This window comes from Brienomyrus brachyistius, chromosome 1 (assembly GCF_023856365.1).
Source record: "Brienomyrus brachyistius isolate T26 chromosome 1, BBRACH_0.4, whole genome shotgun sequence".
In the NCBI taxonomy this organism is placed as follows: Eukaryota; Metazoa; Chordata; class Actinopteri; order Osteoglossiformes; family Mormyridae; genus Brienomyrus; species Brienomyrus brachyistius.
The window spans coordinates 50460397-50472490 of NC_064533.1; the positions used below are offsets into that span (position 1 = coordinate 50460397).

General features: G+C 45.4%; 1 protein-coding gene across 1 annotated transcript; it reads left to right on the top strand.

Annotated features, from left to right (window-relative positions):
* Positions 1-2155: 2155 nt before the first annotated feature.
* LOC125738654 (histamine N-methyltransferase-like) lies at positions 2156-7703 on the top strand. Its single transcript, XM_049007839.1, has 6 exons — positions 2156-2292; positions 2690-2742; positions 3971-4078; positions 4223-4353; positions 6881-6974; positions 7210-7703. The coding sequence occupies exons 1-6, from the start codon at positions 2156-2158 to the stop codon at positions 7563-7565; spliced, it is 879 nt and encodes a 292-aa protein (XP_048863796.1). The 3' UTR covers positions 7566-7703.
* Positions 7704-12094: the final 4391 nt, after the last annotated feature.

The following is a 12094-nucleotide window of genomic DNA, read 5'->3' on the forward strand; positions in this document are numbered from 1 at the left end:
GCAGGGACAGAGAAAGGGGGAGCGAAGGAAGGAGGGAAAGAAGCCGGGGAGAAGGGAGAGAAGGCGGGGGAACAAAGGGGAGCCCGAGGGAGCCCCAGCGGGCGACGGGAGGTGGCCGGAGGGACCGCAGACGGCCGGGAGGTCGGAGCCGGAAGGGACCCCGGAGGGGCCGAGGAGACAGAACGAGGGACCGAGGAAGGGGCCAAGGAGGGAGCCGGAGGGAGCACCAGGGAAGGGGGCGAGGGAGCAGGCAGGGACCCCGGCGAAGGCAAGGAGAGGGGGGGAGCCGCCGCAGGCTGCGACGTCCTCCGCCGCACTGGAGCGGGAAGATCCTCAAGCGACGGAGGCGCCACCCTCGGGGAACCCGTAGGCGACCGCCGAGGAACCAGTGGAGGGAGCGAGGCCAGGCGACGAGGTCGCGAAGGGGAACCTGCAGGTGAGAGCCGAGCCGGCGGACCAGGTCCCGCAGGCGCCCCCTGAGCCCCAGCGCAGGCGAGCGAGGGCGAGCCAGGGGGCAGGGAGGGAGGGACCCTAGCCCGACATCTGTGTCCTCTCCCCTTATGGGACACAGACATGAGGACCCGCAACCGGGGTCGGGTTCGTCGGGGTGAAGGTGACGGGGTTGTCAGCAAGGTCCCCGAGGGGTCCCATTCAAGCTCCTCCTCCTCCGTAGAGGGAGGAGCTTCGATGGAGTCCCTTGGGACCTCCTCGGGAACTGGGGCCAGAGGGATAGGAGTGAGGTCCGGATCAGGAGTCTTAGGGACCACAGGCAAGGGAAGCGCCTGCTCTGGAGCAGCAGGCGGCGGCGGCGACAACTGCGCTGACAGCAAAGGCGGCTGCGCCGGCAGCGGAAGCGGCTGCGCCTGTTCGGGAGCCTGGTCCGCTGGTGGAGGAAGTGCCTGCTCGGGTGCAGCAGGCGGCAGAGGATGCGGCTGCGTAGGCAGCGGAGGTGATTGCGGGGATGATGGAATCGCCGGTAGAGGCGATTGCTCCGGTGCGGGGTCCGGAGTCCTCCGGAGCTGGAGTAGCTCCTGCAGGTCCGCCCCGAGACGTTCGAGGTCGACCCGCTCCGAAGCGGGAGAGAACTCCTCGAAGCCCCTCTGGAGTTTGGCTTTGAGTAGTTCCGCCTTGGGACCCACTAGAGTGGCCGGGTCCTCGATCACCCTCCAGTAGAGTCCTTGGAGGGTGATGAATTGGTTAGCTAGTTGAATCTTCTCCGGCGACGGAGGCGAGGAACACGCCTCAGGAGTTCTTCTTGCCGGAGGCGGGACGCGGGGCACACGCCGGATTGCGTCTCTCGTAGCTCGCATACCTCCCCAATTGTCCAGATGCTCCGGTCGGAAAGAATATCGCTCGAAGGGCGGTTGATGGTCTGGGAAAAAGGGCTTCGGGTCTAGGATTAGGAAGGGCTCCTCTCCTTCGTCCTCACTGGAGCCCCAAAGCCTGGCCAAGGAGCTGGCTCCCAGACTGAACGGTTCCTGGGCTGAGCAGGGGACGAGCTCTCCCTCCTGGATTACGGAGGGAAGCCCCTGGCTGACAAGCGAGCAGGCACCCAGACAAAGCGATTCCTCTGGAGTCTTGTTTTTCCTCTGCTTCCTCTTCTTCTTTTGAGGGTCTGTCATTCTGTCACGATACTAGAATACGGGTGAGGCAGGTGGGCAGGAAGGACCAGGCAGGAAGGCGGTAACGGGGCAAACGAGGGTTTAATAGGGATAAGGAACAGGACGGAAACGCAGGCAAGGACAAACGGCAGGTAACGTCAATGACAGACAACGGGAACAGGTCAGACCAGGACTTAAATGCACAAAGACTAATCAAAATAAACGGACACAGCTGGGTACGATCAGGAACGAACACGTGGGTAAACAGGGGGGCGTGGCACACACGAGGAGCGGACGGCCGGGCATCACACCCTCCCTATTCGTATCCTTATCTGTATGTTGGCTCTTACCTTAGTATTTGTATTTAAAATTCCTCCTCTTATATTGTATTCAGCTTTTTTTTTTATATAACTTGTAATATGCTGGTGTACTGCTGCTGGAAACTAGAATTTCCCAGAGGAACCTTCCCGAGGGTTTAATAAAGTTCTTTCTTTCTTTCTTTCTTTCTTTCTTTCTTTCTTTCTATCTATCTATCTATCTATCTATCTATCTATATGACTTCATGTATGAAGTGCCTTGCATTAGACTACGAAAGGTTCAACAAGTGCTTCCAGATGTTTCTGGAAGTATCGTCGGAGCATCAAGCTACGCGTAAATTCATTCATGAGAATCTTCCTGACATCCTCACATGGTAAATGTTAAAACAGTACCGGCTTTTGTCAAACAAAAACTTGAATTATAAAATGTTGTGATATATTATTTTTAGGAAAAGGGTTTCTTAAGAACCAATTCTTGAAATTCTGTGCCATCAAAATAATAAATATGATGGTAAAATAATGAATGTAGTAAATATATTGTATACTGTTGTATTGTATTTGTGGTCCTGTTCCGCGTAGGTGTAGTGATTAGGGCAGTGATCGATGTTACCAACAATACTGAACTTGATGTGAGAGTGTATGCAGTTATAAATATTATCAGATTACGTGAGCTTTTATTGTTACCACAGCTGTTTGATTTGACAAGCTTATGAGCATAATAAAAATACAACTTAAGTCAACTTTCTAACAAAGGTTGTATATCTTTTGCAGCATTGGGGAGGGCAAGACTACCTTTGATGTCATTTCAGTGGGGACTGGTACAGGTATGATATTCTCACTGGCAACAGTTGGGGTAAATACGAACAATTTTAAACAGTAAATTTAACAATAGACGGAAGTTATATAGTGGTACAAGCTTCTGTTAAAATAATAAATTAGCTAGTTTCTCCATACACATGTATTATAATACAAAAATAATAATAATAAAGTCAGTCTCTCCATGCACATGTATTATGTATAAGTGGCCTGTATGACGAAACCGGATTTTTTTTTCTTAGTCGGATAACTTGTCATATTTAAGGTACTGCATTGTAAATCTATTTTATCTTTGTTCACGTATATTTACCCCAGACAACCTTATAAGTTAACTGGTTTTACTATAAATGGAGACAATATGGTTTTCCGTGAAATGGCAGGATGAACTAATAGGGTGGTGTATGACACAAAATTGGGTAGGTGGTACAGGTGAGTAGTGACAATACTGTGTATCTCGAGGTGTTTTAACTTCTTATTTGTTATTGTAATATTGCCTCTACAATTTTTGTTTGCAAATTTTAAAAGGCAAACGGAACTGCGTTTAATTTAATTTCCAATATTCAATATTAAATTCTTCATTAGGTGTATATGTATTATTAAACTGATTAAGCTAACTCTAGGCAAATAGTGCTGTAAAATGAACAGAAAAAGACAATACTGTCATTAATTGTGATTGTCATATAAATAATCGTCAAAAAAATGTCATGATCGTGAAGCCCTATTGACAATAAAGCTCTATCATCATATTTTCAGTGGACGTTGGTAAACTTACATCGCTATCTTGTATTCTGTATATCAGTCTGACATTTGAGCTAAAGTGGTCTTGGATCAGCATTTTACATTTATTGGCCTAATGTGTTTGCATATTGTGAACCTCACTCAGACACCCATTTGCTGAACAGTAATCAAAGTTGAAAGGTTAATGGGGGAACTACAGGGTTCTTTGTGTAACATTTATCACTGTCTAGCACAAAGGTATTGGGAGAGAAACTTTTAAACCTCGTTCTTCAAAGCACTTAAGATGGTTGATACTCATGGGCAGTCAGCATGAATTTTTCATTGTGCGATACTGTCCCAGTAATAGCTGAAGGTCCTCAGCCAGCTGGTCAGCCCAACGATACCCACACCTCCACTGTCAGAACCTTTTCCATCTTAAAATGGAATCTTTCCATCTTTCCAACTTAAAAAAAGGAAATATCTGGGCTCCATAGTTGAATCTGTGTTTCGGTCTTGCAGGGGAGGTGGACCTGGAGATACTTTCACAGCTGCGTATGGTTTTACCAGATGTGAAGGTGGACTGTGACATGGTGGATCCCAGCGAGCCGATGCTGGAGAAATGCAAGGGTACTAGGACTTCAAATACTCACATGTATATCCTGCATTTATGAGTTTAGTCAAATACATATTGTTGTTTAATATGGATTTCAGTATTTAACTGAATGAATCATCATAATGCATAGGTGTAAAACATTGCTTTGTCTTGTACAGAACTTATGTTGAGAACTCCCAACATGGAAAACATAAACTTCACATGGAATCAGATGACTGCCTCTGAGTTTGAGAAGCACTGGATTGAGAGACAGTCAGAGAAGAAATTAGACTTCATTCATATGATTCAGGTGAATACGTCTGCAGTTTGCTTTGCCATGTTAATAGGTGAATGCTGAGTGAAATTTCATTCAATAGGCCAACAGTGTTATTTTGAGAGCTTGTAGCCAAAAGCCTCTGACTTCAAATCCCAGGATTTGCCCTGCTGTTGTCATTAAATATTCATCTGTATATAAATAGGTCCCTGCTACTGTAATATTCTTTCATTTAAGGATAATGCGGACCTCAGAGAATGGAGGTATAATCCAACTTTATATAGAGACCACGTTGTCACCAAACATGACTACACTTTTTAACAGCCATAGATTAACTCCACCGTGTTTACCTTTGATCAATATATTAATATTGCCCCCTACAGTCTGGGCTGATTCTTAATATAACACTCTATCATCTACTACAGCTACCTAAAGAGTTATCTCTGAAATAAATTGAAACTAGAGGTCAACCAATATTGGTTTTTCAATAGCCGATGCCGATATATAGGAGTCAGGGTCACCCGATGGCTGATGTATGTTGCCGATTTTTTTGGCCGATAATTGGACATTTTCCCCTCTATTTGCATGGTAAAATATCATGCTAATGGGGCGGCATAGTGGTGCAGTGGTTAGCACTGTTGCCTCACACCTCTGGGACCTGGGTTTGAGTCTCCGCCTGGGTCACATGTGTGTGGAGTTTGCATGTTCTCCCCATGTTGTTGTGGGGTTTCCTCCGGGTACTCTGGTTTCCCCCCACAGTCCAAAAACATGCCGAGGCTAATTGGAGTTGCTAAATTGCCCATAGGTGTGTGCGTGCGTGCGTGCGTGTGTGAGTGAATGGTGTGTGAAGGTGCCCTGTGATGGGCTGGCCCCCCAATACTTCAAAGACCTCCTCAATCTGTCTGGGGACTTGGGGGTGGACTCTCCTATCTCTGGGGCGGAGGTCGCTGAGGTGGTTAAAAAGCTCCTCGGTGGCTGGGCCCCAAGGGTGGATGGGATCCGCCCAGAGTTCCTCAAGGCTCTGGATGTTGCAGGGCTGTTTTAGTTGACACACATCTGCAGCATCGCGTGGACTTCGGGGCGGTGCCTCTGGATTGGCAGACTGGAGGTGGTGGTCCCCCTCTTCAAGAAGGGGGACCGGAGGGTGTGTTCCAATGATAGGGGGATCACACTCCTTGGCCTCCCGGGTAAGATCTATTTGGGGGTGCTGGAGAGGAGGGTCTGTCGGATAGTCGAACCTCGTATTCAGGAGGAGCAGTGTGGTTTTCACTCTGACCGTGGAACAATGAAGCTCTAGACTCTCAGCAGGATCCTGCAGGGTGCGTGGGAGTTTGCCCAACCAGTCTACATGTGTTTTGTGGACTTGGAGAAGGCATTCGACCGCGTCCCTTGGGGAGTCCTGTTGGGAGTGCTCCGGGAATATGGGGTGCCGGGCTGCCTTATGAGGGCTGTTAGGTTCCTGTACAACCGGTGTCAGAGCATGGTCCGCATTGTCGGCAGTAACCTGACCTTCGGCTCTCACTGGAGCAGTTCGCAGCCGAGTATGAAGCGGCTGGGATGAAAATCAGCATCTCCAAATCAGAGAGCATGGTCCTCAGCCGGAAAAGGGTGGAGTGCTCTCTCCGGGTAGGGGAGGAAGTCCTTCCCCAAGTGGAGGTGTTTAAGTATCTCGGGGTCATGTTCATGAGTGAGGGAAGGATGAAGCAGGAGATCGACAGGCGGGTCGGTGTGGCATCAGCAGTGATGCAGGCACTGCATCGGTCTGTCATGGTGAAGAAGGAACTGGGCCAAAAGGCAAAATCACCAGTCAATCTACGTTCCTACCCTCACCTGCAGTCATGAGTTGTGGGTAGTGACCGAAAGAACGAGGTTGCGAATACAAGCGGCCGAAATGAGTTTCTTCCGCAGTGTGGCTGGGCTCTCCCTTAGAGATAGGGTGAGAAGCTCGGTCGTTCAAGAGGGACCTCAGAATAGAGCTGCTGCTCCTCCGCATTGAGAGGAACCAGATGAGGTGGCTCGGGCATCTGATTATGATGCCTCCTGGACGCTTCCCTGGTGAGGTGTTCCAGGCATGTCCCACTGGGAGGAGACCCCGGGGAAGACCCAGGACACGCTGGAGGGACTATGTCTCTTGGCTGGCCTGGGAACGCCTCGGGATTCCCTCAGAGGAGCTGGATGAAGTAGCCGGGAGAGGGAAGTCTGGGTTTCCCTGTTGAGACTGCTGCTCCCGCGACCCGACCTCGGATCTAGCGGGAGATGATGGACGGATGGATGGATGTATGGAAGGATGGATGGGTGGATGGATGGACGATTCATTCATGACCATCTGAAATTGGGTTCCTGTTGGTTGACTCCTCCACCAATAGAAAATCATTGTTGTTGTTGTCTTAGGGGCCTAAAAATCTGCAGTGCCTAAATATGGGTCTTGAATGTTAACCCCTGCCTCGTGCCCATTGCTTCCGGGATAGGCTCTGGACCCCCCGCGACCCAGTAGGAAAAAGCGGATTGGAAAATGGATGGATGGATGGATGTTAACCCATCCATTTGTATTATTCCCCCTCAGATGCTGTACTGTGTTACTGATACTGCTGCTACTATCTCATTTTTCCGGAGTCTCTTAAATGAAAATGGAAAACTTCTCACCATACTTGTTGCTGGTATTTTTTATTTTTTTTACCTTTTACGTTACTGCCTTAATGTAATGTAATAACTATGGGATAGTTTCTCATTCTGTAGTGTGTTATAAGAGTGTTAATCTGCATGCTTAGCCTTGCAGATTGAAATTAATTATTGGACTGAAATGGAAGGATAGTGGTAGGAAGCGGAGGACAGGATTGTTGGTGACACATTCCCTGGTGCCCTAATTCAACGGCTCATTGCTCTTTGTTTCAGGAGAGAGTGGTTGGGGCAAACTATGGGACACTTATGGGAAGGAGATATGTTGCACCGAAATAACCCACTGTGTGACAGCGGCAGACATCAAGCACTACCTCACTGCTGAAGGAATCAGCTTTGAAACCTTTGTGTTGCCTTCAACGATGGACATCACAGAATGCTTCATCCCCGGTGACGAGAAGGGGGAACTGCTACTAGACTTTCTCACTGAGTTGCAGGACTTCAGCAACACTGCACCTCCAGAGCTGAAAGCCAGTGTGATGAGCTTCCTGCGTAGCCCTGACTGCAGCAGTCAGGTGAACGGAAGGATTATATTGAATAACAATCTGGAGGCTTTGGTTTTAGACCCATAAGTTGCATAGCAGTTCACCAAATGCTCATTGCTTCTTAATGCGGTTTTCAGTAGGTTAGTATATGAAAGTGAGATTGTACGTTCGTAAGTATAATTTAATTTTGTATGGTTGTTGTTGTCAAACTTAAAAAAAACCTCTTTCTCCCTGAACTTCTACATTCTGTACAATTATTGAAACTGTAAGAATGTCAGCGTAAAAGATTAACAATGAATAATTTCATTTCTTCACTAACCTTGTTTGTGTGTCTGAATAATCAATGCATTTTCTAACAGAAATTAAACATAAGCATATACACCATGCCACCCCACATTAAGATCATCGGAGTAGAATTAAATGTAAAACATTTCCTAGCAAAATTTGTTTTGCAAATCAAGGGTGTGTAGGAGTAGCATTTCAGTTACCCTCTTGTCTGTTTCAGTAGCTCAATGTTATCCTTTTTAAAGTTGACACAGGTGACGATAGAAACCAAGGGCTCTATTTTGACAATCTAAAGCAATGTGCAACTGACATTTATGGGTGTGTCCAAATCCATTTCGCTATTTTGACTCAGATTTTGCACCAGTGCAAGTTACAAAAAGGTTGTCCTAATTCTCTTAATTATTCAGTGGCATGTTTTGGGCAAGGACGTGTTCCTGCGGAACGTGGAAAAACATGGACACATCACCTACGGGAGCACCATTAATCTACCTAAGCCTTCCAAGCTAAAGCAGGTGTGGCATGAGGCAGCAATGAATATGTCCACGTTTTCTGGCATCACCAAATCATCCCACCAGATCTATAAACAATGTAATGATGTTGCAATACGGGGAAGTTGGCTGCTGAACGAGCTCAGCGGCTGGGAACAGGGACTTAATTATGCTTGTGTGTTTTTTTTTTTATTTTAATTTTGGGTCTGCAGTTCTGCCAAATATAAACAAAAGTATGATCTTTATTCAAACAAAACACAACCTACATTTTTAATGTGTTATAAAATTCAAATAAAAGGCAACATGGCTGTTATTTTTCTACATCTGACAATTTAGATTCCTTACCAGGCTACAGACGATTCAGCTCTTCCGCCAGCTGATCTCAGGGTTTGAAGTCATATTTACTGCCACTGTTCACCTCACATTTTGGGTTAACATATTCCAGTGTACTGAAGATCGGAACATCATCTTACAGTCATCTTTAGTTTATACAGCCCTTGAACATAATTGGACTGAAAGAGAAGATGGTGGTCAATGACAGTGGCACATGCTATGAACACTGGACCAAAATTTGACTTTAGGCATAGGAAGAGAAGACATTCCTTTGAGCACATCCTAATTTTGCTTGATGTGTCAATGTGTCCCTGTGCAAACAAGGGTGGGGTTTACATTTCATTTCCTTAATGAATCAATGAGTCTTCAATGTATGACATCACCACATTAATTAAAACCAGTGCTTTGTGTTAAGGTGTACAGATTTCTAAAATAACTTATATTGTATGCCTTTTGTTAAGGGACATGTCACTGATACAAAATATAGGGATATTCTTACCTGCAAAGGCTGTACTGAGCAATGGAATGTTGTGTCTTTATTTGATGATGATGATAAAAATAATTATATAAATTATATTATAAAAATAATAATGATAAGGTTCAAAGTAACAACCTTCTGATCACGAGCACAGAGGCTTAAGGCCAGTTCATACTTCAGTTTTCCATGTGTGATTTTGATTGTGCAAGGCGGGGAAGTGACGTAAATTTCATAATCGGGGGTGGCTATGGACGGCTGCAGTCAATGCGTGTGTAGCTTGCATTTTTATGTCTAGCGGAAACCATGTGTGTCGACTGTGTATGTGCAAGATAATTGACTAGGTATATCCAGTAGGTGGCATATATGTAAACTTTTGGTTTGTTCATTTCAAAACAATAAACATCAATAGCTCTGGAAACCTTGTCTCATTTACATATGTTCAAGATTAATGATACATTCTACCTATGTCTTCATTGTTATTGATTTCTACCCAATAATCATACTTTATCACAAGAATCAAACAGTACTTTCAATGAGAAACATGATCAGGCAGAGGTAAATAGTAAATATTAAGCATAGTTACTGTCTATATTTGTAAGACAAAGCTAATATCTGTTAAGTAATTTTTGAAAAAATGTTATGTTTTTATAGTTTTAAAAACACAAGAACTTTTGAAACTTGATGTTATAAACCTTATCCCTTCCTGTTTTTGCATAAGCTTCATTCAGACCAAGACAGCATCTGTCCTCTGCTGGTCTGGAGGAATATCATTGCAGTATCATTGCCCTCTGTATGAAATGTGTTATGTAAATAAATTTGCCTTGCTTTGAATGCAATTCATGCAACAATTAACCTTTTTGATGGCACAAATCCTACTTAGTCTTTAAGGAACACGAAAACGTCTACATCTTTTGGCTGGCTGGTTCACATGTATAGGAGTGTGGAGTGGATTTAGGGCAAATTTGAAATATGAGCTACCATTCCTCTTTACTGCCAGTGAAAGTCCAGGTATAGTCCACGTTCTTCCCTATTTCCCAAGCATTAATCATTTCATCATGTCAAGCCAGTAAAATTTCATTTTCTGTTACCGCTTATCCGAGCGTCACTGCAACAGGTTCATAAAGCCACTGAATGTACTAAGCTCCGGCTGCCCTGGAGCTCAGTACAATCTAACCACTAGGGGGCACTACGAGTACCAGGTTATGCGTTACAGCTTGGCAAACGCTCCCTCAAATATTTCAGGAGCTTTTAGTTACTGTCCCAGTTCGCTGGCAACCAGACCTGGATTTGCCCTTTGTGGTTGGGGTGGACGCCTCTGCAGTAGGGGTTGGTGCTGTGTTGTACTAATGTAAAGGTAAAATTACAACAGTGCGATTACTTCTCTTATAAACTCTCTGTGGCAGAAAGGAATTATCACATAGGAAACCAACACTCAAATTGGCTTCAGAAGAATGGGAGCATTGGCTTGATGGAGCATCTCATCCATTTTTAGATGTAAATTACCAAAAGAAATTTGGAAATATAGGGAGGGCAAGAGAATCGAACCCTAGACAGGCTAGATGGGCATTATTCTTAACCTAATTTGACTGGCACCTACTGACCAGGCTCAAAAACCAGACACAAAGCACACACATCATGAATCCCCACAGAGTGATCTTAATCCTGACTCCATTAAGCCACTTATCAGGTGGGAGGTTATTGAGGAAATTTAGGACACTTTGCGGACTGAACCCCATCCTCCAAGAACTCCATCAAAGCAACAGTTTGTCTTGGCTCCAATCTGCCCTTGCCTGGTCGTCCAGGAATCACCAGAAACCAGGGGGTGCTAAGCCAGGGATTCTGGTGGCCTTGACTGAGAGAGGACATGCAACACTACATTCCATTCTGGCCCATGTGTGCGTAATCCAAGTCACTGAGACAGCTAAGAGCAGTGTGTTGAAGCCTCTGCTAGTTCTGCACCAGCCATGATCACTATAGCATGGCACTTATTTACCAATCTACCTCTGTCCTGCACGGAAACGCAACTATTATAATAGTCATTCGGGATTGGTTTTCCACGATGTGTTGACTCATCCGATATTTTCAATCAGGTCTTCCATTTATTTGGCATATTGGAAGGTGCCCTGCGATGGGCTGGCCCCCCACCCTGGGTTGTTCCCTCCCTCAGGCCTATAGCTTCCGGGATAGGCTCCGGACCCCCCGTGACCCAGAAGGATAAGCAGTTTGGAAAATGGATGGATGGATGGATGGATGGATTAGAAGGCGACACCTCTTGCGTGAGACTGGGGTCCACAGTTTACCTCCAAAGTTTGGGTACATATCTAGGAGCAAGTGTACGTTTAACCTTGGGTTATCATCTCCATTAATTAATCACACCTGCAAATTTTTCCTATATCTTTAATACCATTCTGCCCAGTGTTGCTCTGTGAGGTATTGCGAGTCCCTCCTTACTACTTCAGTCTGTCCAAGTATGTACTTCTGATGTCTTTTATGTATAGTGATCCCTTGCTCACGTTTGCAGATTTTGTCTTATGGCTAATTATTTGCATTTGGTTTGCTCCCATTTGCGATATTCACCTCTGCCTGTTACTTTTTTGGATTGCGTTTTGCAAAAATAAATGGAAATGGGTTCTGCACATCAACCACTCCTACTTAAGGCTCAGTACAAAGAACTAAATGTGTATTTCTGTTATGGACCACCCTGAGGCTTCCCCAGTGAAGACAAATTTATTCTCTGCAGCAAATCAACCACGCCTTCCAGGAAATCCCGCCCGACCGGATCCGCCACTCGCCACATATACAGAAACAAAAGCTGAATCTTCTCTGTTTTGAAAAGATTTGCTGTTTGATGTCTGGTCCTGGATTTCTAAGCCGGGAAGTCATAAAGCATTAATAAATATATCTGTGCACAAAGTTCCCGGAGCTGTTCTGACTGGGAATGTCAGCTACTTGGGAAATAGATCAGTTTAATCTTAACTGAACAGATGTAGTATGGCATGTCAAATCCACTTATGGATGAAATAGATTTAAAC